The sequence below is a fragment of the Aspergillus fischeri genome, genomic scaffold (assembly GCF_000149645.3).
Source record: "Aspergillus fischeri NRRL 181 1099437636262 genomic scaffold, whole genome shotgun sequence".
NCBI lineage: Eukaryota > Fungi > Ascomycota > Eurotiomycetes > Eurotiales > Aspergillaceae > Aspergillus > Aspergillus fischeri.
This window is the reverse complement of record NW_001509764.1, coordinates 423295-450173: the sequence shown is the minus strand read 5'-3', so window position 1 is coordinate 450173 and position 26879 is coordinate 423295. Positions and strand designations below refer to the sequence as shown.

General features: G+C 50.5%; 9 protein-coding genes across 9 annotated transcripts; 5 read left to right on the top strand and 4 right to left on the bottom strand.

The window, feature by feature from the left end:
* Positions 1–249: 249 nt before the first annotated feature.
* On the bottom strand, positions 250–1037 carry NFIA_095240 (acyl carrier protein; the record flags this gene model as incomplete). Its single annotated transcript, XM_001261800.1, has 2 exons — positions 250–659; positions 797–1037. 2 exons carry the CDS (start codon positions 1035–1037, stop codon positions 250–252), a joined length of 651 nt encoding a protein of 216 aa, XP_001261801.1.
* Positions 1038–1638: 601 nt separating this feature from the next.
* On the top strand, positions 1639–2571 carry NFIA_095230 (fgaFS/easG family protein; the record flags this gene model as incomplete). The annotated part of the gene is made up of 2 exons (XM_001261799.1): positions 1639–2059; positions 2117–2571. 2 exons carry the CDS (start codon positions 1639–1641, stop codon positions 2569–2571), a joined length of 876 nt encoding a protein of 291 aa, XP_001261800.1.
* A 1180-nt stretch (positions 2572–3751) lies between these two features.
* NFIA_095220 (FAD-binding oxidoreductase) lies at positions 3752–5271 on the bottom strand (the record flags this gene model as incomplete). Its single annotated transcript, XM_001261798.1, has 3 exons — positions 3752–3873; positions 3938–5099; positions 5155–5271. 3 exons carry the CDS (start codon positions 5269–5271, stop codon positions 3752–3754), a joined length of 1401 nt encoding a protein of 466 aa, XP_001261799.1.
* Positions 5272–6137: 866 nt separating this feature from the next.
* NFIA_095210 (NmrA/HSCARG family protein) lies at positions 6138–7366 on the bottom strand (the record flags this gene model as incomplete). Its single annotated transcript, XM_001261797.1, has 5 exons — positions 6138–6394; positions 6452–6784; positions 6855–7008; positions 7060–7274; positions 7324–7366. 5 exons carry the CDS (start codon positions 7364–7366, stop codon positions 6138–6140), a joined length of 1002 nt encoding a protein of 333 aa, XP_001261798.1.
* Positions 7367–9679: 2313 nt separating this feature from the next.
* Positions 9680–12418, top strand: NFIA_095200 (non-ribosomal peptide synthetase; the record flags this gene model as incomplete). The annotated part of the gene is made up of 1 exon (XM_001261796.1): positions 9680–12418. One exon carries the CDS (start codon positions 9680–9682, stop codon positions 12416–12418), a length of 2739 nt encoding a protein of 912 aa, XP_001261797.1.
* A 2296-nt stretch (positions 12419–14714) lies between these two features.
* On the top strand, positions 14715–15807 carry NFIA_095190 (short-chain dehydrogenase; the record flags this gene model as incomplete). The annotated part of the gene is made up of 3 exons (XM_001261795.1): positions 14715–14790; positions 14880–15620; positions 15716–15807. 3 exons carry the CDS (start codon positions 14715–14717, stop codon positions 15805–15807), a joined length of 909 nt encoding a protein of 302 aa, XP_001261796.1.
* Positions 15808–17292: 1485 nt separating this feature from the next.
* Positions 17293–17973, bottom strand: NFIA_095180 (MORN repeat protein; the record flags this gene model as incomplete). Its single annotated transcript, XM_001261794.1, has 1 exon — positions 17293–17973. One exon carries the CDS (start codon positions 17971–17973, stop codon positions 17293–17295), a length of 681 nt encoding a protein of 226 aa, XP_001261795.1.
* A 642-nt stretch (positions 17974–18615) lies between these two features.
* On the top strand, positions 18616–22437 carry NFIA_095170 (tetratricopeptide repeat domain protein; the record flags this gene model as incomplete). Its single annotated transcript, XM_001261793.1, has 2 exons — positions 18616–19591; positions 19661–22437. The coding sequence occupies 2 exons, from the start codon at positions 18616–18618 to the stop codon at positions 22435–22437; spliced, it is 3753 nt and encodes a 1250-aa protein (XP_001261794.1).
* A 1845-nt stretch (positions 22438–24282) lies between these two features.
* NFIA_095160 (NAD(P)/FAD-dependent oxidoreductase) lies at positions 24283–25608 on the top strand (the record flags this gene model as incomplete). The annotated part of the gene is made up of 1 exon (XM_001261792.1): positions 24283–25608. The coding sequence occupies one exon, from the start codon at positions 24283–24285 to the stop codon at positions 25606–25608; it is 1326 nt and encodes a 441-aa protein (XP_001261793.1).
* Positions 25609–26879: the final 1271 nt, after the last annotated feature.

Here is a 26879-nt window from a genome sequence, read left to right as displayed (position 1 = left end):
ACTTATATCTGTTTAACGGAGGCCAAGACGGGACCTTCCTAATTGGGACGCCGATGAGGCTAGTATCGGCTATTCGTATCCGGTTGCAACGTTGATATACTTATGGATACTAGTGGACACATATTAGCTCATAATCTAGCTTGCTCATGGGAGATTATACAGTGCATACATTCCAGATGGTGTTATTAGAAATAAACTGCCTCTTCTGTATTATGAGCACTGTTCCTTAAAGATGTCTACGAAACTAGTTCATAGATGCAGCTTACGCCAATACTGGACGAACAGCTTGAGCACGCCAGGATCTACAGCCTTCAACGCACTGAATCGTGCCAAAATCCTGGCTGTCTGCTGGGTATGGAGAACCACTCCTCCACACGCCATGCGGACAAAGTGCTTCCCACACAGGCATCTATCTACTCGTTTCGCGGAATTCGCCAGGCGCGCGAAACTGGGCTTCGAATCCCGCACGGGACGCGCGATGGTCATCGGCCAAGCATTGTGGATAACATGGGCGACCGCCGCCAGCAGGTGCTCGTACTCATCCACAGAAAGGCCTAGCGAGTGCCGACTGGCGTCAGTCTCGTAAACGCACGGTTTGGCACCGCTAGCTGGATCAACAGGGTACTCCGCGAGTGAAGACTCATTTGGAGTGATTGCCGCTGTCCGATACAGCGGACCCGTAGAGTCGTCACTCAGTCAATCATGTTCCACCTCGTCGTTGGTCTCCTGGCCATCTAGGAGTTCCAGCAGACTGGAAAGCTGGCCAGCTCCATCGGCTGCGTAGGCTTAAGCTCACACTGCAAGAGAGTCTCAATAAACCTGGCTGGCTCCATGCACATGAGCAAGTCAATCCCTAGATCGGCCAACACAGTGTCCGGTCCGATGGCCGCCGCATCAACCCCGGTTACGTTTGAGAGCAGAATCAGGAGCCTGTCTGGCTGATTTGGCAAGAGGGACTCGACGTCATGCACCGTGCGCGTCACGGCCGTAGTCGCTGGCAGGGGAAGTGAGGACTGGTCGACGGCCTGGTGCGCCATGCCGGGGTTCAGTCTCAGCAGCGCCTTGCCCAAGGCGATTCGATTGACCGTCTGATATCTAATTCCTTGGATGACAACCAGTATATCAGATCGCGAGACTTCGGATGTATTGTGTGTTTTTGTTGTTGAGGAATTTTGTTGGGTAAATTTCCGCCGATTCCATTGCCGGACGCAGGCTTGTAGCTACAGCTACTTATCAACCAGATCCGCGATAATCCCCCGGTATAGTTCCACAAGGAGGCAGTGTGGTGAGCAAGAGAAGCGACCCGGTGTACGTTGTCTTGCGATGGCTGTGCAGCGCATACAGCAAGCTGCAGAAGCCCTGGCAAAATGAACTTTCACCGTCAGCGCTTTGAAACTGCTGGTGGCGGGCCTCGCATCCCGAATCGAGTCAGCAGAATGATCATTCCCTGACATATTCCCAGGCCCTTTGCCCGAGAGCATCCAGTCCGACGGACTTTTGCCCCCAACACCGGATCTCACGATCTTAAATCCTAACTCCGAAGGGGGAGATTGGGTCTTAAAAGGAGGGTTGGCAATGTGTGAGCACAAACTCATCACTATACATTTTTCCATCTAACAATATCGGCACACACTCATCATGGCAATCCTTTTGACTGGGGGCACGGGCAAAACATCAATCCGAGTAGCGCGCTTCCTCCAAAATGATAATATCCCCTTCCTACTAGCTTCCCGCCGCGGCCAGTCCGCCGCTCCTGCCGACATGCCGGCCGTCAAGTTCGACTGGCTAGATAAGGATACCTGGCGCATTCCGTTCGACTACAAGTTCGTCAATGACCAGGTGATTTCTGCCATCTATCTGATGGAACCACAGGCGCCGCAGCCTTGGAAGCCCTTGAATGAGTTTATCGACTACGCGCTGGAGGAGCACGGCGTCCGTCGCTTCGTCCTCGTGGCCGGTAGCTCGGCCGAGTGTGGCAAGCCGGGTATGGGCATGGTCTGGCAGCATTTCCTGGACAGGCAGGTGGATTATTGCGTGCTTCGGCCGAGTTGGTTTATGGGTGAGCTGCCAAAGAGTTGTCGTTGAAGGGATAGTGCTGATATTGGTCCCTGGTTAGAAAATCTAACCGAGGATGGTCCGCGCCACCTCATCCGGGACCAAAGCAAGACCTATACTGCCTGCGGGCAGGGCAAAATCCCCTTTGTCAGCGCTACGGATATCGCGGCCGTCGCCTATCGCGCTCTGACGGACCGCGACTCACACAACTGTGACCACCGGGTGTTGGGTCCGGAGCTCTTGACGTATGATGATATTGCCGAGAAGCTGAGCCATGCCCTGGGACGAACGATTGAGCACGTCAAGCTTTCGGGAGAGGAGCGGTACCAGGGCCTGGTAAACGCGGGTGTCTCCGAGTACTACGCGGGCTTCTTGACAAAGCTGGAGGTTGCGGCCTCGACTGGGTTTGAGACACGAGAGAATGATGAAGTTGAGAAAGTGACTGGGCGACCTCCGAGGAGCTTCGATCTCTTTGCGCAGGAGAATCGGTCGGCGTGGGTTCCAGAGGGCAAATGATCATCTGCAATTGTGCAGTGTAACACTTTCAGTGAAGACAACTCTTTTTACTCACTGGATGAAGAAACTGTCAATCAGGAAGTCCACCTTGAGCCCAGCCGATAATAATGCTCTTTTGTCACCGAGTATGTGAGGTCTGGCCGATATATGCCTCTGTCCTTAGTAATCGAGAAGAGGCGTAAGAGAGGTGACCTCGAGAATATTCAAGTGCAAGGTATGGTTAGAGCTCACAGATATGCAGAAATACATCTTTTGCGTTGGATAGAGACTGAGAAGGACGAATCCTCTCTATTCATATAATTTACCGTTTATTAGCTCAAGTATATGCAGTCATTTTGCGGACGTATGTGTTCTAGGCAACTACCAACCATATCCGAACTCCAAAAGATCACCCTGATTTCGAAGGGGACAGGGCCAATTAGAGAGGGTTCAGATGCCAGGCCAGTAGTAGGGTATGTATGACGGGTAGAGAAAATGACAATTTGCTGGGAATCAAGGTAATGAAGAACCACCAAAGCCCGAGGCGCCAATAGGGTTCAATAATTCTAAGGCAAGAGGCGGATCGAAAAGGTGGAGTGCTAGTGGAAATATTATCCGGACCTACTGGAGAGGATCACAGGGGCATAACAGGCCGCTTTGAGTAAGACCCGGTAAAGTGGCTGTAAAGTATAAACAGACCTGGAATGTTACATGAATGTAGTCATAGACACTCGACATGGACTGATTGTACTGGTCATACCCCAGCCTGCCTGTAGCTGTCGAAAATGTCACTTTGACAAGCTGGATGTCAAGCTTACAGTAAGGCTTCACAACAGACTAGATACTAGGAATTTAAGTTCGATAGTCTAAGGAATAACTAGTCACTCTATGAAGGTCTTGATTATGCTAGCAGATTAATGAGCTAATGACTGACAACACCATGCCAGTATCTGAACTTTGACGAGGGCACAGAACCTCACCTCATCAAGCAGGAAATCTAATTATTATTGGATGCCTAGTGCATCGATTGTTGTCATTCAACTTAGACTAGTAGACATGTAGGCTACGTAATATCAACATTTACCACTCGAATAATCACATCCAGTAAAGTAAAGAATCGGAAGCTGGCCATCTGCAATCTCGAACAATAGTTGAATGCGACTTTTATAACTTTAGCAACCAGTTGTGCGCTAATGTCGATTCATAAATTCCGATCAAGCGGGTTAAGTTTGTTGAAAATATTGGCTGGATCATACTTTGCCTTGACGTGCAATAAGCGCTCTGCATTTACACCAAACATATCTGCAGCTGCCACTTTAATTTCTATCATAGCTGTCAGTATAGCTTGCTACCTTAAATGATTCTTTCACCAATGACGCCGACGAACCTTGAGTGTAGCCATTGTAGTTTGACACAGTGTGTGCCAGTTTGTGGCCTTGGCTAGTTAATTCATTTTCACACATCTTCTGGATCGACTGCCCCCATGAGAGAAAGTCCTCATCCTTGTCGGCGTCAGTCCACTGTAACATGAGAGTCGCATGCAGGAGACTATTAAGGCGCGTAGGGAAAGCGGTCTCTGTAATGGGAGTGCGACAGATCTGGGTCGGGTCAAGATAGTCGATCTCCAAGTCAGTTTTGGCCAGGTCTGGCTCCTTGGTAAGTTTATCACTGATTTTGTCCATGAGCTCTGAGAGAAACGCAAGCCGGGGTGGTAATGTCATTTGAATCCCCAGTTCTCTTTTCCGATCCCCAGGGGGCGCCAATCGATCCCAGATACCGAGTGTTTCGCTATAGGGTCTCATTTTAATGTCGTCTTTGATGCACTCCACCTCAAGCAACTGAGCAAAGTGTCTTCGTCCTTCTTCCTCGGAGCCGTTGAAGAATATTATCGTAGTGACTGACGGGGTTCTTTCGTCCTCCGGGGATAAACACAGAATACACTGTGCGGCAGCCCTCCCCTGGGGGTGAACAAGCGCCTGATTCAGGGCTTCAACGACCTTCGATACCTCGCTAGACGGGTGGATTCTCAACCCAGACCAGACCAAATTCGGCTGTGGGTACGCTTGGAATGTGAATTCAGCCACCACTGCCACATTTGGTCCAGCCCCTCGAATAGCCCAGAATAAATCCGGGTGTTCCTCTGTGGACACCTGCAGCTCGATTCCTTCCGCGGTGACCACTTTCGCCGCAAGGAGAGTGTCGAGCGTCACCCCGTGTTGCGGCGTCAAGAATCCGAAACCGCCGCGCAAAGTGAGACCCCCAACCCCAACCTGGCTGGTTGTGCCTCCGTTGACGGCTAGCTGGTACTTGGCAGTTTCTCGGGCCACATCAGCCCATGTTGCACCACCTTGAACCGTGACTGTTTGGGTGCTAGTATCGACGCTCACTCGGTTCATCTTGCCGAGGTTCAGAAGTATTCCTCCATCAGTCGACGAGGCAGTGTTGCTGGAGTGACCTCCACCCTGAACCGCTAGGTCTAACTTGTGATCCTTTGCATACCGCACCGTCCTCGCTATTCCCTGAACATCGGTTGGAAGAACCACGACACCCTGTACGGACCGTGTCAATAAGGAAACAATGTCTTGTGAAGGTGAAGGGTAGTACCGGTCGTCGAAAGCCTATAGCAGACCATCGCTTTACGCTATCATCCCAATCTTGGTCACCCGGAAATACAACAGTTGCATGAACGTCGAGCTGTGCTCTAAGCTGCTGGAAAGCCATCCTTGGGAGGGCAGCGAATACAAGTCAGTGCAAAACGGCCTACTCGAGGTTCCCTCTGGACGAAAAGCGGATTGGTGTAGGTTCCTGGTTCCGAACGGTACGCCGAGGGACCCTTTATAATTTACGACTAACTTGGCAAAATACCTTAGCTACGTCCCAGGAATCGACGGCTTTTCAAATCGTCATCATTGCTGTTGTCACGGCGAGGTTGGTGAAGTTTGGACTACTACCTGCTGCTGGGTGGTCCGCGAACACCACAGTATGTGGATCATTTGCTCTACTGGTTCAGTAGAAGTGAATTGGTCAATATGACGTCTGTCGACGAGGGTAAAATTTCAGATTCCAAATAATGCAAGGAATAAACAACAGTGTGACTGAGGGACAAGGTTTCAGTAGGTGGCATATGATGGTTGACACCTCTAAATCACTTACGTGCCATTGAGACAGTCGACAGCTTAGAAATATAGTTATCCATAGGCGAGACCTTACATCAAGCCCCTATGACAAGTATATCTGAAAAGGGAAGGAGCCTGCCTCATCGGTAATATCGGCCTACAAAGTTTCCAGAAACCATGCTGCTTCATCTTGAATTTTGTCAAGACAGCATCATGACTCAAAATACCCGTATATACCCTATGAATCAAGCTTCTAACACCTTCTGATGTAATATATATCAGGAACTCGTGGCCAGAGGAAGTACCTAGTGATTTATTAAACTGTGAATTAGGGTTTGACCATCAACGGCGGAAGATCCTCAAGAGTACTCAGTGTAGAGATCTGAGTTCCTTGCTATTAGGGTTGAATATTAAGTATAGATCACCGAAATGACGCCATCAAAATGTGATTATCCACAGTTGTTCGTAATACTAGTTTGGATAGGCGAAATGTTTCTGGAAATACTGTTCCACTGAGATGAGTGGCTCAACCGGCAGTCCTTTATCTTTCCGAGCCGCTTCCTTGAGCGCACGCCCATCGTCGATATTGTCTGGATTTCCGAAAAACCAACCATTATTTGCCTGGGCGTATCTAAAAACATCTTGGATCTCTTCCAGAACGGTACTGCCATGGGTGGGGAAATCGTTGTACGAGTCCATAGGAACATATCGAGTTTTCTTTCCGGTAACTGTGAAGATGTTCGCTTAGGCTGCTGTCATGGATTGGGTTCGGGTAGGCTACTCACCTTTATTAAATATCTTTGCCATATCGTCGTAAGTAAACGCATCGCTAAAGCATTGGATGGTTTTGTTCTTCCATTTTGCTGGATTGAGGAACATTCCATGGACCATCTCTCCAAAGTCATCCGCGATGGAGATAAACTGAACTTTTCCATCCCCTCCCCAAAGAGGGCTGTGAAAGGTAAGATAGCCTTCGGCATCTGGAACAGACGGAAAGCCTCCAAAGCATGACACGTATTCCTCGGACAGGAAATTCTCCATATACCATCCAGGAAAAGCACCAATGACAGAGTCAAACTCTTTAAAGCTTCGAGCAAACATCTCGACTCTGTTCTTGCCTATGATGCAATGTCAGAATAGACTCTTGTGGCGACAGAGATAATTGCCTGAATGGGAAATTCTACATACCATCCATACCAGGTACCGGTGCCTTGTTGTACGTAAACTGCGCAGGAGACTCGCACGTACTGTAAATAAACACCTTGACGCCGGCTTTCGCAGCAAGCGCTACAAGGCGTTTGCCAAACGCTTCGTCGTCGGGGCCTTCAGGAGTGAGGAGTGCCTACGATGGTGGTTAGCTTGTTCTCTTAGCAGTCCTTCTGCGAATGCTTACTGGCTCGTGATGATGAGTATTGAGCCAAAAGCCCCAAGCTCCAGAGAGCGCCGCCAGCATCTCGTCATTATTGAAACCATCTGCCTCCACTACCTGTGCTCCCAGGCGAGCAAGTGCTTGAGCCTTGGGTGCTTGAGGGTTCCGAGTAATTGCCCGCACCACGAAGTTCTGCTTGCTCTGGAGCAAGCTCAGCGAGACTGCGGTCCCCTGAGTACCTTAACATTGTCAATTACTTGTTATAACGTGGAGCTGTCGGCTTGTTACCTGTAGCACCATACACAGCAATGGTCTTCGGTTCGGCTGACATGATCCTCGTCGCTCTTTTGTTGTTTTCCCTGGAGTAAAACAACTACACGAGGACTTCAACATAGAACAAGGATCACTGACTCTTATATTTCTCTCAAGGGGCGGGACAGAATTTAGATGGTCTAGGCATAGCTGCACGCATCCAGCAGCGAGCGACTTGTACGCCCAGACACAGGTGGATACCTGTTATCCACAGTGAATAATGTCTAAAGCACGCCCAGATCATCATAAAACGGCTTTGCCACTGCAAGGTTGCAATTTCGGCGCATATTGTTTTTGAAGATCTTTGAGTTATGAGATGATTTCACTATACGGAAAGTACGGATAATGCAAATGTTGCTTAGCAGTAAGCAGATCGATGATGCTCAGTTGGCTACACCACCGATAGGAAGCTCGTCGACATCACAAGTGGTCACATTAACGTAACCATCTGAAATCTCCAATGACTTTATACGGTTATTCATACTCCCTACTTAAGCAACTCTATACTAACGTATTTCCCAGGCGAGCCGCCCGCCCGGGCCAGCCGCCCATCTCTGTATTCCATATAAAATAGCACCCTTTAAGGCTTTGATATCTCAACAACCAAGCACCTAGAGGGTCTAAGTTTAGGCATAAGGTATAGTATAGACATATAGAGCCACACTTATAAGCCACAGCCTCCTAGTATATGTATATACTTAGGTAACATAAATTACACCTGTATTTTTGGTAATACTAGCTTTTTAAACATCAAGCAAGAGGAATAGTATTTTAGGGCCTTGTAAAAGAGTATTCATATACTCTAGACTATATATACTCTGAATATCTTACTCACATAAATAGCATATGAGTGCATGGTTGAGATATCAAAGCCTTGAAGGCTGCCATTTTGTTACGTTATTGGCTCTTGCTTTCCTAATCAAGTACAAGTGTGCCAGACAACCATTGCATCATATAGTCTAGAATCAGTATATATCATTAGTTCCATATCTAAAGTTAGACTTGTGACATCAATGCCAAATTCTCATAAAGGATGTGTATATGAATGAATGTAGTACAGATTATATGATGCAATTTATTACGCAAGCTGAGCGGACTTGGTTGAACTTCTTTAACATCTCTCTACTATAGTAGTTATTGAAAGATGAAAGCTGATTGACTAGTGGTACTGCCCTATCAAATACGACTTCCTACGATCGAGACCGCGTTGCAAAGGGGAAGAAGGTGCATAGAGAAATTTACAATTGGTATCAGGCAATGCTTGTTGTGGTGCCTGATGCCCTGGGGTTTTGTAAAGCTGTCAACGCAATGCAGAAGTCTGGACGCATCATATCAGCGCAAGACTACCTCGACGGATCTCAGGCGAAACATGTATTTTTGTTCAGCCCACGAAGGGGTTGCGTCAACATAGATTTCTTCACTCTTAGGACAACAGCAATTGGATTACCATGGCTCGTTGGAGTTAGCTGCTATGCTCCTCTTTGTCGGGACTCTCGAACATGGAATACCTGTACTATTAATGTATTTGTCTCTGCCAACTAGGAAACACTCTCTTGCCCTACTCAACGCTGTTTGCGGAAGATCGCTCTCCATTGTCTGCATTCTAGAGCAAAGTGCCGCCCCATCCTTGGACTTTCCTGGCGATGATTCCCATGCATGACACCACCATTGCTGGAGGCCGAGTTTATGAAGAGACAAACAGTAGCTTATAGGAAAGGTGGCGATCCCAAATACCTACATACCGTCATAGATCCGGGTTTACAATGAATAACACTGTTATGATGCTGGTAGAGCTGGGCTTAGATCCATTGGAGGATTCGGATCCCACCACACATAGCTCCTACTTACAGTGGCAGTAGTTTGATAAATACGTGATAGGGGCGTACTCCCGAAGCTCTTATAGCTCAAAACCATTGGTCTCTGCGTACTCTCATCATCTCATAATACAGCATACATATTTTGACAGACGATCTGCTGCTACTTGCTGCTCATTTCCATTTAGCCTACTATGCCGTTGCCCAGCAAGATGGTCTTTTCAGAAATAAATCAATTGAACCTAGGCCTCGGGGCTCTTTTCGAAGCGCAGGTATCTGCGAATGGTGCAGCAATAGCGGTCGAGAGCGATGGCCATGCATTATCATATGCTGATTTGCATTGGAAAGCACTGTATCTGGCCCGGCAAATTCATCGGCTCTGCCCCTGCGACGAAACTCCGGTTGGGATCCTTGTTCCGAGAGGAATAAACCATATTTTGGCCCAGATCGCCGTGCTCTACTTGGGTAGATCATGCGTGCCTCTTGATCTCAAGCTGCCCGATGATCATCTCAATGACATGCTGCACAATATCAACTCCAACCTCGTCATATGCGATCAAGAGAACACGCATCGACTTCCGACTTTCGCACATGTCCTTGCTGACCATACGATTGAGGCTTCTGGTCCTAGCTTCGAGCCATTGTTCAAGGGCCGCAAGAGCTGTTCTCATATCCTCCATACCTCTGGCACGACTGGCAAGCCAAAAGCCGTCGAAACCTTTGCGGAGGGACTTATCAACCTCTGTCTCGATCCTTCGGCCTTTGTAAAAAAAGGTGACCGTGTCGGTCATATAGCGAGTGTGGCCTTTGATATCTCGTTGGTAGAGATCTGGGGCAGCTTACTGAACGGGGCGACAATAGTTTGCATTCCGATGGAAACAGTACTCGATCCTATAGAGCTCTCTCACCAGATTAAGAGCCTGAAGCTTAACGTTGTGCAACTCACGACATCGTTACTTGATATCACTGCGTACGCTTCCCCAAGTGCTTTTTCCTCCCTTGACACCCTAATCACCGGTGGCGAAGCGATCAATGTTCAAACCATCAGGTCCATATTTGAGGCAGGCGCACCACGGCGCATCATCAATGGCTACGGGCCCACAGAGTGCAGTGTATACTCACTCTGGCATCGTGTCTCACGGGAGGAGGCACAGCGGGGCGAGATACCCGTGGGCAAGCCTTTCCGCCACGTACAGACCTTCCTCGTGGATGAGAACCTGATGCCTGTCAAGCCCGGCGTTATCGGTGAGCTCCTCGTGGCGGGTGCAGGAGTCGCTGGCGGTTACATCGGAGAGCCTGAAAAGACCGCCAAAAGCTTCGTCTCCCTTCCTCATCTTCCGCTCCACAGCAACCGCGGACCAGGACACATTTACCGGACAGGCGACCTGATGCGTATGGATGAAGATGGTGTCCACTACTATGTTGGTCGAAGAGACAGCCAAGTAAAGATAAGAGGGCAAAGGGTCGAGATTGAGGCTTTGGAATCCAACCTTGTCAGGACAAAACTCGTCAGTGCTGCAGTAGTGATTAAAATCACACCCAAAGGAGCCGGGAGAAGTCCATTACTGGTTGCATTCTGTGTTCCAATATCTCCTTGCATCACCGTCGCCGCAATGACCAAAGAATATGTTGAAAGGTACTCCCATCTCATCGTGCCTCGCATTGAACTCATGGGTTCATTGCCGCTGAAGACCAGTGGCAAAACAGACCGCAAGGAGTTGGAGCATCGATACCTTGCAAAAGTTGAAGATTCGTGCATGGCAAGCCGACCTGCAGGCAAGGATATCGGCAACGTGGAAGCCAAACTAAAGGCACTCTGTGTTGACGTTTTGAGTCTTCCCACTGAGGGCTTCGATCCAACCGATGACTTCATGGCGATGGGAGCCAATTCATTGATGGCCGCAACTTTGCTCGCTAGAATTAACCGTACATTTGGAGTCTCGCTGCGCGCATCGATGCTTTACGAAAACCCGACCCTAAGGAGCCTTACCAATCTGTTGGAAAATATTCAGGACAAAAGTACGGAGCTTGCCAACGAAGCCGAACAAGAGCTATGGTTGCAGGACTCGCAACTGGGGCAGCACTTGAAGCCTCTGCCTGGCACAGTCGTCGACTGGGAAGACGTTTCTGAGGGGCGTGTTTTCCTCACAGGAGCTACTGGCTTTGTTGGTGCGTTCTTTCTCGCAGAATTGTTGCAAATGCCGACGGTGAAGAAGGTCGCTTGTTTGATTCGCGACAAAGATAAAGCCGCTGGGCGGTTGCGCCTTGAGAACATTCTTCGTAAATACCAGATCTACTCAGATCTGGATAAAGTTGTCGTCGTGCCAGGCAGTTTCGGTGAAGCAAGCCTTGGATTAAATCGCAGGGACTACGATTACTATGCTGAGTGGGCCAGCGTCGTCTTTCATCTTGGGGCTAAAGTGAGCTACGTTGCCCCCTATTCATCCCATAGAATGGACAATGTCGTCGGCACATGCAACATTCTCGAATTTGCCAACCACAAGCGTCTAAAGGCAACTCACTACACCTCGACCATCGCGGTATATGGGCCTACAGGGCTCGTGACTGGTACCAAGTTCGTGCACGAGGATGAACGTCCGGCCTCACACTTGGCAGCACTGCATTACGACACGGGTTACGCACAAAGCCAATATGTCGCAGAAGCAATTGTCTGGAATGCAATCGACAATGGCCTCCCTGTTGCCATCTACCGTCCTGGCTTCGTTCTCGGCCACAGCCAAACAGGGGTCTGCAACCCGGATGACTTCGTCGGCCGGGTGTTCGCAAGCTGTATGGAGATGGGATGTTACCCTCTCCTTCCAAGTCAGCGGAAGGAATTCATACCCGTGGATTACATTGTGGGCGCTATGTTACACATATCCAAGTCGAGAGACAACCTAAGACATGCTTACAATCTGGTGCATCCGGACAAAACGCATGCGATCGATATGTGTACAAGCTTCAACCTGTTGAAAACCATATGTCCATACCCAATGCACGGGGTCACGTACACCGAGTGGGTGCAATCTCTCTCACTGAGGTCAGATGACCCTCTATACCCTCTTGTTCCGATGCTGAAGGAGAAAGTTCTGGGTGAGCGGACGCGATGGGAGGTGTACGAAAATATGGTGGAGTATGGCCGTGAGAATCTGCATAAGGCATTAAAGGGCGCTCCGGACATCTTGGCCTGTGGTCCTATGGCTCAGCTTTTTGGCCGATACCTGCGTAGCTGGCTACCGATATCCTGTGAAAAGTAGGGAATAGGGATAGCGCGTGAGCCGTTTTCAACGACGCAATTTGGTTTGCTTACTATCTCGGGGCCCAACCCTCGAGGTGGATGACAAGGATGATAGCAACATCGTCACCAAACATGAAAGGATTCTTCTCCCACCATAGTGTTCTTTGGCTACTGCTTGCTATTGCTAGTCATGGGTGAATGCTATTGCTTTCCTTAAGGTCTACGTTCCCTTTAAGGTGAGCAGATGTCCGTCTCGGATAAGACCTGGCTTATGACCCCCATTTGTCCCTGAACAAACCGACTGGCCGGAACACGGAGAAGGTAAAGGAAGGGTACACAGCTTTTGCATGGGCAAATGGGCGGAAGACAAAAGGGCTGTGTGGGAGAGGATAGCTGCTCAATTTAATACACCCCGGGCCCAGCGACCAGAAGTCCCTTTTCCAAAATACTTCATCGCATGGCCTAATTTACGGACTCAAGAATTTGAAATTACTACCTCAATGATACATCACTGTGTCCTTGCCAGCGGCCGGTCCGTCGGTTCATTGATGATCACCACAATTCATAAATAAACTATAAAGCAAGGAAATCTAACATGTTTGCAAACTTCGAAATCCATTTCTCCCGAAGCTCGTTCTTCAAGGAATCCGTATACTCCTCCTTCGCATGAGTTTCCCACTCATCTCTTTCAGTGGAATCCCATAACGGATCATTGCTTTCATTGGCAGGCAGTAGAGGCTGGTCTCCTGCGAAGTTGCGCTACTCAATCTCCCACAAAGCTTATACAGTGATATATTGAATCGTTTGAACTCTTCAACGCCCACCCAGACAAAAGAGGGCAGGTCAGCTTCCTTATACTTGGTGAGCATGTTCGGATAGGAGAACATGCCGAGTCTTCGACAGCTTCCAACAGGTGATTCAAGCAGTGTTAAATCCTCAGCTGAAATAGATGCTTTCAGGTCAAGGTTGACAACACCTCTGCTTCTCGTGAGAACAGAGAAAATAATATGGAGTAGGATGGCCAGATATGTCGCTATTGGCCAGAAGCAGTTGCTGCATGCCCCCTCTACTTCTGAGGCATCCCATTTTTCCTGTGGTTTACATGTCAGCAATTAGGCACATTACAGGTTAATGATCTGATGTACCCGTTGATCTCGAATAGCAAAATCAAGTTTAGCATGAAGCTCCACTGCCGCAGACAGTGCAGACGGTTCCCTTGATGTCCACATACCTATAGCTACCATTGATTGTAGAAGTAGCGGGGTTTCTCGGTGTAGATTGAATGTCCCTTTATGGATGAAAGGCCAACGAGGATAAAATACTTCAAAGTAATGATCAACGTACTGCTTCCTCTTCGTCCAATAATGTTCCTGAGACCGTTCGTGGTTTGGAGATGATGCCAGTGAATTCCAGATTCTGGGATGCTGCTGCTCTGCCATACCAGCCTTATCTTGAAATGAACATGGAATGTTGCGACGGACACACTCCTGACATGGCATGCCCCCTTCGCACCGACTTTTGCTAGTATGGCAACCCGCACAAGCTCGGCGTGCGCGATTTAGAGGCTCAGTTGTTTTGTGCTGCCTTTGAATATGACGTCGAAGTGTATCACTAATTGCAATGCTATAGTTAGGGTAAGCGTAAGCACATGGATACCTCCTTCTGTATTGGCAACCACAGGCAAAACAGACAAAGGCCTGCTGCTGGCTGTGCGTTGAATCTTCATGGCGTTTTAAATGCTCCTTGCGCCGGTACCTCGCATTGCAGCCAGGAAATCGACACCGGAACGTGTCGTACACGAAAGGACTCGAGAGTCTCAAAGAGCTCAACTTCGCTACCCAAGCCCTCCATCAGTAAGGTGGCTCTAGTAACAAGTGCTCCTTCAGAAATGACCTGGCAAAGGAGAGGAGTGGGCCTTGCTGAGGTTTGCACGGGTGTTCGACCTTGGTCTCCCACCGGCCATCTCCCACCGCCACCATCGACAGTCCACTCAGCCGTGAAGTTACTGGTGATGACGCGAATGATTGCTCGAATCTCACAACAGCCTTGATCATATGCAGCTCAAATGATTAACAATCGGAACCCTAACTCACAAGGTTGGAGCCAGATAGATTAGTTATCCGACGACAGTAGTGCTTGGAAATGTAGTTGTCACTGGATTGCTTCCTAATCAGCATAAGCCACCTCGGAGGAGCAGAATAAGTATATATAACTCGAGCGGAGGTCATGGCTGACCTGTTGACACTGCTATTATACGGATACCTGATAGCTTTTTCTTTTGCCTTGGCTGTATTGTACGACCTACGTTGTTGAGGATGACTGCTTTCAATTTCTCGACGACCGGGTCCGAAGTGGTTGCTGCATTGCCAGATCGAGTGGCTGGGAAGACATGTTAGTATATCTTCCTGCGAACAGCAGAATTCCTCTATAACTGGAACGAGGTTTTGCTCGATTCTATGTTGTTGCTAAGAGGCTATTAGTTGTTATCACTGGAGCTAGTCATGGAGGGCTTGGAGCCCACACAGCCCTTCGCCTAGCAGCCGCCAATCCTGCTGAGATCATCCTTCTCGGACGCTCCGAAGAGAAAGTCTCCCCAGTCATGAAGGCGATCAGCAAAACCAGCCCCTCCACCATTGTTCGATTTATCAAAATCGACCTCATGTCTTGTGCATCAGTGCGCGCCGCGGCAGCGGAGATTAATGCCTCTGTCTCGAAGATCGACGTCCTCATTAATAACGCAGGCATTATGGGTGTCAAGTTTTCTCTGACTGCTGAAAACGTGGAAAGTCACCCGGGTGCGAATCACATTGGCCATTTCCTGCTCACCAACCTCCTTGTTCCGAAACTTGAAGCTTCTGGTGGTGGCGCTCGGATCGTGAATGTATCCAGTGCCATGTACCGGCTTAGCCCAGTTATGTTCGACAACTACAACTTCTCCGACGGCAAGACCTACGACCCTTGGATAGCTTATGGACAGTCCAAGACAGCAAACATTTTGGTCGCTGTTGCATTAGCCAGAAAACTGGAGACGAAGGAGATAAGGTCCTATTCATTGCACCCGGGAGTTATTCAGACAACGGGTCTGTCCGGAGTAGATCCAGCAGCATGGCCAATTGTGGGATCCATGTTTGAAAGCAAGAAGCTGGAGTTGCCGAAAGAAAAGGACATCGAGCAGGGCTGCGCTACTACTGTCGCAGCGGCCCTGGACCCTGCCATTGACAGTAAGTGTATTAGTATCGGCTGTGCACCGAGTAGAAAGTGGGCTAACTAGTTCACAAAGATCAATCAGGGTCACTCCTAAGCGACTGTAATCCAGAAAAGGTTCTGAATTATGCCTCTGACGCCTCCAATGCAGAGAAATTGTGGACTCTGAGCGAGAAGATTGTCGGAGAAATATTCTGCTACTAAAACATTTTCTTCCCTTGGCCTTGGAATCTCATGTTGGCCGAGCACAGGCCAGGAGTTTTCACAGCATTGACAGTACAAGAGCAAGGAGTTGGAGACAGGAGTAGCAATTTTGGAATCAGAAGGCAAGCGCGCAAAGACATTGAGTAGATATAGTTCGAGAATGTGAGATTTCCACAAGGCAAAGTCGGTGGAAATGAGGTCCCAGATATAATCTGGATAGTAGGTATATGAGCACTGGACAAATGACAAAGGTCACCATGCAGGTAAAGGTTGCTTGTTGCACAGGTTCGAGATCACTAAATTATGCATACACCCCTGGGATTGACACCAACAACATCAACAGTGGGTAGGCAAGCTGTTAGAGCAAAGCTGGAGGGATCAATGCCAACTAACTCGGCGTACGCCATATGTCTGTCCAAGCGTCAGTAGACGCAATTGGCGAATGAGCAAAGAACAAAAGAACGATAAGAGGCAGTCCACTTGCTGTTGGTCTAGGCCGCTACTGTGGACGTAGATGTATCCTAGGGCAGCAGCACCCTAATATATAAAGCAAGTCTATAAGGGTAAGGGACCCCTAAAGAATATTACACAGCATAAAAAACACCAAAAGAGATCTTGTCTTTGCCAAGTGCTATGTAGACTCTGCTCTGTAATGTTTCTAATGGTTCTATAAGTGCTAGATGTGGCACTGCAGTACCAGATGATTCATATTAAAGCATATGTCATGTATATTGATATGGCTTATATAAAAGCGGTTGCCTTCAAGCTGACCCCAGAGACTATTAACACTCTGGTTAAGTTCCATTGGGATGTCTACTCTGTGTTATGCTTGTCTCAGCACATGGGATGGGAAGAAAAATTAGCATATAACCTGCGTACTCGTCATGTACATCCGGGCTTTCATTTCAGTGGCTTATTTGCCCTTATGCGCATTTGCTTATCTCTGATTTGGTCTACTACTTTCTTTTCTCTCGAAGCGATTGCGTGTGAAATGGCCTGCTTCATGGCCCAGTAGGCTTAGAGAAGCAAATTTATTTCTGTTCCAGCCACTACAGGTGCCTAGCGAAGCGCCGAATATTTAGATTGGAACCGTGGGCTCTTCGGATTCCCTATTAATTGCTTAGGTCGATTCCCGTCCATACTGGGCTGCCCCGCTAAAATGTTCAGACATCAGGAGAGTTCGGGCAGGAAAACGTTTTAATGCTAAGGGAGTTCAGACGTCTAAGTGTTTAGACATTATAGGAGTTCGGACAATAGAATGTTCAGACAGTAAGAGACATCAGACACCCAAAGTCATATAGGCTAAAGTGTTCAGACACCGAGGAATATCCTTCAAAAGATGCTTTGATGTACTGCTCGCAAGGCTTAAGTTTATGGCAGCGACAAACATGTAGCATATGTTCCACATGGACCAAGCAATACCTGAACCCAATATATTCTGCTTAAGCTTCGTCAACACTGGCGACCAAACCAGTCAACTAGGCATCATACCCTCACGTCATTCACGTACTTGTGATGGGTGATCTTCTTCGTAGCCAAGTTAGTGACCTTGAAGGTTCCGTGTCGAGCACCGTTCCTGAAATTTCCCTCGAACTTGTAGTCCCGAGTGGTGAGAGTGCCAAGGCCATGTCTATACCTGTCCATAGTGGCTCCAAAATACAGATCCCCCCCATCGCCCTTCCAGTGCCAGTACGCCCGGCCCGGCCCATGCTGGCCTTTGCCCACCCAGATATCGCTAAAGGCTCCGTTCCAGTTGGATTCGAACCAGTCTCCATTGGGCCATGTGACCTTGCCGAACCCATTGATCTTGTCATCCACCCATATGCCGGCGTACTTGATGCCGTTATTCCAGATCATGGTGCCGCGGCCCTCTCGACGTCGCTTGTCGAACCAGCCCTGGTAGACTCCTTTGCCCTTGTAGGTCATGGTCCCCTCACCAGTGATGTAGCCCTTGGAAAAGCTGCCGGTGTATTCGAACTCCGCCGTCTTGAGAGTGCCGGTGCCGTGGTACCGGCCGTCGGACCACGTGCCGTTGTAATATTTGCCGTTGGTGAGCCACATTGTCCCTTGGCCCAGCGGCTGTTGGGAGGGCATGTCGACGTAGCCCTCATAGTTGCCTGTGCAACCGTTGGCAACCAAATGCCCAGTATACCAAGAGACGGTCATCCTTAAGGGTTGGAGACTGCTCAGTCAAGTACAATAAAAGCTCCTCAGAATGGCGGAGTCTGAGTAAGTAACGAGGACCCAAAAAAGGAAGAGGGAAAAAAGAAGGAGGCGGGGACCGGGGATTAGACCTTTATAGACACCGGACGATGCTGGTTATTGGTCGCGATCCATGACTCCTTCCAATTAGATCACTGTCAGCCTGCATTCGTCAGGGGTACATACGAATGAAAAGCCCATGATTGGAGTGAATTGTTCGTGTGCGAGGCAGTCACACCTGCCATCTCTCACTTGGTGGTGGCTGCGCCCCGGTCGAGCAGGTGGACAGCTGAATCATTCAGACAGCCACTGTCAGTCAGCCGGGCCAGTAATATAGTCGAGACTCTACAGCCTTGCGAGCCCTGAAACTTCTGTTTACTTCATTGGAGCAGTGGAGTTCAGCTGGTGAAAGAGATTTGAGTGACTCTCGTTGCAGAGATTGCCTGCTTACTGGCAAATACCCCGCCATGAGCCTGCAGTCATCCTCACCATAGGACAGAAAGCCACTCTTTTGAATCCATCAACCTCCGAACAACATCCATATTCTTCATGCTATCCCTCTCTATCCCGTTCAACCTTGTCTAAACATCGCTGTCCACCAGCAAAATGAAAACGCTCACGCACGAGGACTACACCGTCGCGTGGATATGCGCGCTGCCAATCGAAATGGCTGCGGCCAAGGCAATGCTAGATGAGGCTCACGCCAAACTGCCCCAGTCCACCCAAGACCCCAATACGTACTCCCTCGGAGCGATTCAGGGACATAACGTCGTCATCGCCTGTCTCCCAGCGGGAGTGTACGGCACGACCTCGGCCGCTGTCGTCGCCTCGCACCTCTCCACCACCTTCCCAGCCATCCGGTTTGGACTGATGGTTGGCATTGGCGGCGGCGTGCCTAGCAAGAGCGCCGACATCCGGCTAGGCGATGTCGTGATCAGCAAGCCCACGGGCCATTACAGCGGTGTTGTGCAGTACGACTACGGCAAAACAGTCAGTGGCGGCGTCTTCGAGCAGACAGGCTCGTTGAACAAACCGCCCTCGGTGCTACTGACCGCGATTGCAGACCTGGAATCCAACCACCTCCTGGGCAAGACCCAGGTCCCGCAGTTCCTCACCAAGATCGTCGACGACTACCCCGACCTCGAGCAGTTTGTCTACCCGGGGGTGGAGGACGACCTGCTTTTCATGGCGGACTACGAACACGTCCCTACAGAGACCACCTGCGAGGTTTGCGACGCGACGCGAGTGGTGGTTCGCAAGCCTCGTCGGTCGACGAATCCGCGCATCCACTACGGGCTGATCGCGTCAGGTAACCAGGTGATCAAGCATGCGTTGACACGGGACCGCCTGGGCAAACAATTTGGGATTCTGTGTTTTGAGATGGAGGCCGCGGGGCTCATGGATAACTTCCCCTGCGTCGCTATCCGGGGCATCTGTGACTATTCGGACACCCACAAACACAAGCAGTGGCAGGCGTATGCGGCGGCCACCGCGGCAGCGTGTGCAAAGGATCTGTTGGTGGTAGCGTCGGTAGCGCATACGAAGGAGACGCCGACGGTGCAGAAGATACTATCCCAGGCTGGTGAGTGGTAATGTACATACCGAAGGAGATACGTATATATGTAGGGAGAATGCATTCTGATGGGAGTAGAGTCCACCTTTCGTCTGCGGTTTGACATCGACAGTATGCCAGCGGTGCATCAATTCGTCGGCCGACAAGGCGATCTCGATGCCCTGTGGAAGGATCTATCCCCGAATCAAGGTCAGATGCGGAAAATTGTCGCCCTTCACGGACCCAGCGGGATGGGGAAGTCCCAGTTAGCGCTGCAGTTTGCCCGATTACACAAGGACGATTTCACCGCCGTCATCTGGCTGGACGCACGCAGCCGCCAGACGGTAACCCGGTCTCTAGCCCGGGTGTATGTCAACCTGCCAGATATCGAGACAACAGGGGAGCCTAAGAGTCAGAAAGAGATGGACCTCCGCACGAAACAAGTCCTCAAGTGGTTGGAAACGCCCGGGAACAGCAAGTGGCTGCTTATTTTTGACGACGTGCCCCATTCGTTGGGCGAAGGAACTGATGATGACGAAAGCTACGATATCAGGACGTTTTTCCCGCAGGTGGATCGGGGGTCGATTTTAATCACGACACGGTTACTGCAGTCTGGAGTACTTGGGAAACCTCGTCTGGTGGAGAGGATGGCGGACGGCGAAGCAATGCAGTTGCTGACCGGCGCGTGGGACCCAACTCCGAAAGACGCTCAGGATGGATGGGAATCATGGGATACTAAGACCGACCTTCTGTGCCTCATTCGACGGCTGGATGGGCTGCCCCTCGCCATCGTCTTAGCCAGTGCTGTGATCCGTTCAACTGGCTGGAGCGTGTCAACATATCTACATACCGACAATCTGATCCAGGTTGATCTAAAGGTGAACTCGACGACATTGTCATCTGGCGATCATAAATTACTGGCTGCCTTCGTTGTCGCCTTCAACCGGACCCGCGACACAGACCCAGTCGCCGCCAACGTCTTGCAACTCCTGTCATACTTTGGCCCCTACCCGGTCTGGTTCGAACTGCTTCATTCGGGAGCCTCCAGCACGGGCATGCCACACTGGTTCTGTCGCATCGCAGCCAGCAAAAGCGCCTTGCGGTTGGCGACCGCCAGCCTGGAAGACCTCGCCCTGCTCCAGACGGACCGCACTCGAGAGAGCTACTCGATGCATGCGCTCGTCCGTCAGGCCTGCCACCACGTTGAGAGCACGTTTACAGCAGAGAAAGACACGCCTTTCCGGGCTATCGCCCTGGTATGTCTCGGGGTGGCCGCGTCACAACTGCCTCTCGGGGAATCGCATCTCCAACAGCGACTACTGCCGCATGTGGACCACATGCTGCGATTGGTGGATCATCAGCCGGACAGTCCCTACGGTCCAGCAGTGCTAAAAGCCCTCAACGAGCTGGGTCTATTCTACTGGAACCAGGGAAAGCCCTCCCAGGCGGCAAGCATGTTCCACGCCGCCGTCGCAGGCTACGAGCATCTTGAGAGGTCTGACAAGCTCAACGACCCGTCGTTCCTCCTCACTCTGCACCGGCTGGGCATCGCCTACCAGAAACTGAGCCGGTTCCACGACGCCGAACGGGCCTTTCAGCGCGCCCTGGCAGGCTACCGCTCCCTCCGCGGGCCTACCGACATCTCCACTGTCGAGCTCTCCTCCTGTCTAGCCTCCTGCTACCAGAGCCAGAACAAGCTCGCCGAGGCGGAGACGTTGTACTCGCAGGCCCTACAGGGCTATGAACTCACGCGCGGCCCACACGACCCGTTCACACTCGTGACGCTCAACCAGCTCGGCACCGTCTACCACGCCGCAAACAAGCCCGCCGCCGCCGAGACCGTCTTCCAGCGTGCTTTGAGCGCCGCAGAGACCGCGCGCGGGCCGAACGACACGTCCGCCCTCGAAGCCACATTCAACCTCGGCATGCTGTACCGTACACAGGGCCGACTGCCCGAGGCCGAGAGCATGCTGACGCGCGCACTGCACGGGTTCGAGAAGACGCTGGCGCCGGACCATCTCAGCGCGCTGCGGACGGCGCACGCCCTTGCCCTGGCCTACAAGGACCAGAGCAAGCTAGCGCAGGCTGAAACCCTGGGCCGGCGCGCGGTAAGCGGGCTCAGCGCCGCGCTAGGCGAGTCGGACATCCAGACGGCGAACGCGATGCGAGATCTCGGGCTGATCTACCGCGATGAGGGCAAGATGACCGAGGCGGCGACGCTGTGCCATGCGGCATTCACGACGCTGCAGACCGCCCTGGGGGACGGACATCCGGAGACGCTGAATGCGCTGCGCGACCTGGGCTCGGTGCATGGGTATTCGGGCAATCCGATGCGGGCAGAGGAGATGTGTCGGCGAGCGCTGCAGGGTTTCGAGCGGAGCCCGCTGGGCGCAGACCACGTTGCCACCTTACTGACAGTGTACTATGTGGGAGTGGCGCTGCAGAGCCAGGGGAAGCCCGAGGCGGGGACAATGCTGGGGCGGGCGTTGGCCGGGTTCGAGACGCGGTTGGGCGCGGAGCATGTGTTCACGCTGAATACGGTCAATCAGCTGGGCGAGTGGTACTGGACGCGGAGAGATCTGGACGCGGCGGCTCGGATGTACGACCGGGCGGCGACGGGCTTTGAGCGAACGGTGGGCGCGCGGCATGTCTGGACCCTGCGGGCGATGAACAAGTTGGGGGTTGTCTACGCGCAGGGCGGACAGCGGCAGGAGGCAGAGACGATGTATCGACGCGCGTTGACCGGGTTCCAGGCTATTCTGGGCCGAGACGATGCGGAGACGCAGCTGGTGGCTTCGCGGTTACGGCTGCTGGAGCAGGATCCGGAGTCCTCTACGGTACAGGGGGATTTGGCGACAGATACAGGGACGGGATGATAGATGCATATCATACTGCCATGATCAGTCTAGACAGGATGGGAGCATGACCAACAACTGAGCCTCGCTCGGATTCGCTCCCCCAAACTGATAAACCGGGTGAAATCAAGTCCGGCATGACCCTCAGACCCTGATAAACATCGATTTCGAGAACGCCTACTGCAGACCCAACTGGCTTGTGCTTGCTTCGTTATCGCGGTGACCTTGATTCTACCTCTGCAAGGGCCCTTCGCCCTGGTGAACGGTCTGGGATGAGCTATGCTTTTCCGCGCATTATGGGCTTTTCCAGAAGGAATGTGTGTAGTGACGTTGGCATCTACATACAAGATGATCATAATAAGCCCACTAAAAATGCAAAGCAGAATGAATTTCATGAAGTAAGAGGCAGGTGCTTCATGATTAATATTATCATGTTTTCACTGTTGTTGCTATTATTAAGTATCCCTGGAAGTTGACCCTTGTTGGAATATTTCTCCAGACGTGGACCAGTAATTATCGCAGGGTCATTATATAGACGCACCCTATACCTTAAAGGCACACCCTTGATTGTGATCCATGGCTGACTTGTTCTATCAAAGATGTTAGGCTTCACCTAATTCTGAAGAATTGAAACAAGCAGATGGATACCTAATTTAGGCATGGCGTGAGAACAATCAATGGCAAATTCTACACTATCAATACATGTTTTCGGACCGCAGGAGGAACATGAAAACATTACGGAGTATCTGTCCGCCCCACGTCTGGGTCCATCCTCATAGTTCAGGAGCCAACAGCTTGACACTGACCTTCCCTGGACTTATTAGGGCTACGCGAGATCTAGAAACGACAGTCATGATACCAAAACAAGAAAAAAAACATACAACAGCCGGGATTCGCTGGTGGTCACCCACCCAACTACTAACCGGCCGGCGTGTGGCTTAAGTACGGCTGAGCGGACGGGAAGCCCTGTTTTCCACACCCTGTGGTCGTATGTGCTAGGATTAGTTGATTCAGGACTTACATACAAGGTATATACATGAATCATATCAATACCGGCATGATTAACAATGGTGGCGAGAGTCAATCATGATGCTACTAACAACACCCAGAGAGCCCGGGAGGCCCACCCTACCCGCCATCCTAAGGCATACCAAAACAGCTAGAGGGTATATTCATTCTCCTGCAGTGTGCTATATGTGTACAGTACAGCAAGACTAGCATTATAGAATGCAAAGCAGGAGCCCACAACCAAACTAACTTTGGAGTGATAGATATTATAGGTGACCTACCATGATTATCTCAGATTCTTGAACCTGATATCCTGTTTGTTGTGTTCCTTACGTTAGGCAGTTGAAGAAGTTGCTTGATGACTTAGCAAGCAGTTGAGGAGTGTTTGATGTACAGAATTCCTGCTTATCCTACCGCCACCTCGTATATCTAGCGTGTGATCGAATATCGTGCTGGTTCAGCTTCCGCTTTGAAACCAAGTTCCCACCATAGGCACCTCCCTGGAGTTTCGAGTCTAGTAGTATAGTTGAGAGACACTAAATAGTGGCACAGGGGAAGAGTCGAACATGAAAAGGAATGATAGTCGATTTGTGTAGCCATGGGTCTCGTACAAACAGCTACAAAACGGATATACTATAAAATATAGCCAAATACCGCATAAATTGTGCAAGGGACGAGGGCTTCTATTTTTCCTTTTTCCCGCCCATGGGCCTGGCGAGGTCCTGACCGAACCGGGTATCCGGTTAACCGATTAGGCAAGTAGCTGATCCTTTCCCGATACTCATCGACATCTTCCGGGAGTCTGGTGATGGTGCTATGTCCCGAGAACGGTAGAACTAGCTAGAGTATAAAAATGGCATGAGGGCCCTTCATCGCTTCTCGACATCGGCCACACAATCACGACAGCGCATCTCCAAACAGTTGTTGTGCAAAGCTTCCCCTTCCAGAAACATGTCTTCCAAGATAGTCATCATTGGTGCTGGATTTGCCGGAGTCTGGAGCGCACTCTCGGCAAAGCGTCTCATCAACTGTACGGGCAAGGAGAGTGAGGTCGAGATCATCGTCATCGCTCCCGAGCCAGTTTTAGTCATGCGCCCACGACTCTACGAGTCCAAGGCCTCCAGCTTGATTCATCCTCTAGAGACCCTCTTTAGAGAGGCCGGCATAAGGTTCTTTCCTGGAGTCGTCAAGACCGTTCACACCGAAAGGCGCGCTGTTGAAGTCCGATGTGCTTCGGGTGTCGAATCGACTATCGACTACGACCGCCTCATCCTTGCTGCTGGGAGTTCCGTCGTACGACCTCAGGGCATCGCAGGCCTTCGCCAACATGCTTTCGATATCGATTCTCTGAACTCTGCTGTCAAGCTTGAATCTCATCTCGATGGTCTTGCTTCACTTCCGGCAAGCCCTGGTCGGGATAATGTGGTCGTGTGCGGTGCCGGCTTCACAGGTATCGAGCTGGCCACCGAGCTGCCTAGACGGCTTGGCCACATTGCCAACGCTCGCGTTATCTTGATCGGAAACGCAGATGAAGTTGGGCCCGGTTTCGGATCTAGCCCTCGCTCCACAATCACACAAGCGCTGAAAGACCTTGGCGTTGAGGTTAGACTCGGATCCGGAGTGAAGGCAGTTGATCCTGAAGGCGTCACTCTTACGTCTGGCGAGCGTATCCAAACAAAAACTGCGATCTGGACCGCCGGCGTGAGAGCTACACCGTTAACACAACAGATCCCGGGGCCCAAGGACGCTTTAGCTCGCCTTTATGTCGACCAGTATCTTCGCGTTTCGTCCGTTGACGGTGTCTTTGCTACAGGTGACGCCGCCTGTGCACTCGCCGATGGCAAAAATCAATATACGTTAATGTGCTGTCAGCACGCGCTTCAGCTTGGTCGCGTTTCAGGGTACAATGCCGCAGCGGAGCTTCTTGGTGAGCGCCTCATGGGGTTCACCCAGGCTGCATATAATTGCTGTCTTGATCTCGGATCTTGGGGCGCCCTAGTTACTGCTGGCTGGGCGAGGGAAAATATCAAAGTTTCTGGAGATATAGCAAAGCGAGTGAAGTGCTATATCAACCAACAGTTGATATACCCCCCTAACGATGCCCATCAAGCACTCGCATTGGCTGACCCTATTGGCCCCGATTCTGACCAGCTGTTTGAACATTTGGTCCGCGTGGTCGGATAGAGTTCTGCGAATCAGACTATCAATGGGGGATGCTTTCGGTGGTAGGATAGGTTTTTCAGATATAGAATTCTATATAGAGATTTACAACGGTCTCCAAGGCTCCACCTAAAGTAGGACACCTTATGCTAGATAGCACCTAGTTAAGGAACGACGCAGCCTGTGTTCAATGCCGATCTGCTGCCTAAACCTCAGTGCGGTCCTGATGTTCCAGCCGTGGCACTGCCAGATACAGTAGACGGCCAGAAGCCTCCAGATTGTTGCGGACGAGGCGAGAGAAAGCCTTTGGATATCTAATGCCAAAGTCGACTAGAGAACACCATTGACCGGATAGCATTCTCTATGATACAGGCCAATTTTGATCGGATATTCGTCGCCTTTATCTTTTCAAAGATCAGCAGGTGCCATTGCCAGGAGGAAGGCGAGAGCGTTCGCTGAAATTGTTTACGTGTAATGGATTTAATGAGCAGGTAAGTTATCTTCGTGGGCCAAAGCTGCAAAGCTTATAAGTGGTCACATGTGGTACTGTAAACAATACATTGTGCGCTAATGAGGGTACGTATATTGTCTTTGTATGAGTCCAATAGCGTCTTAAGGCGTCGTACTGGCGTAGGCTGGACTGCAGTGAGAGGATATTTGTGCGTAAATACGTTGAGTCATGGCGAGGATATCCAGTACGACCCTTACATACAGGTCTCTAAGCCTGGTTCGGCGTGCGATACGCAAGTGATGTGGGAACGACCTCTTGACTTGCCGCGCCTTGGTACGTCGGCACAGCTTCTGTAGACTGGCATTTGTTGCCTTTCCAATCCATCCGTGCTGAGTTCTACAAAAAGGCGGAAGTCTAAATCGCGCGATCAGTGCACATTAAAGCTGCGCAGCAATTCGATTGACCACCGGCCATGCCATCCTGAGGAAATATCTCTCCTGGCCCTTGCCGCGAGAACAGCAGCAGCTGTATGTGAAGTCTGGACATTACACCTCTAAAGAGCAAGCGGATCGTGCAAGGAATGGTCGAATCCTATAGGTGATTTACCATCAACCTCCAGGATGCTTACAAAATAAGCTCTCTATATGACCCGGTGCTTGACAGTAATAAAACTTGTCTTACGAAGGAGAAACCGCCGATAGCGTGAGGATGGGGCTCAATTAAATAGTCAGGAGAGCTTCACATACGGGTTTATTCCATATCACATCAGTTGATTTCAATGTCCGACTTGCAAGTAAACACCCATTTTTTCAACGAGAGTCATAGCCATAGATCTTCTTTTGAA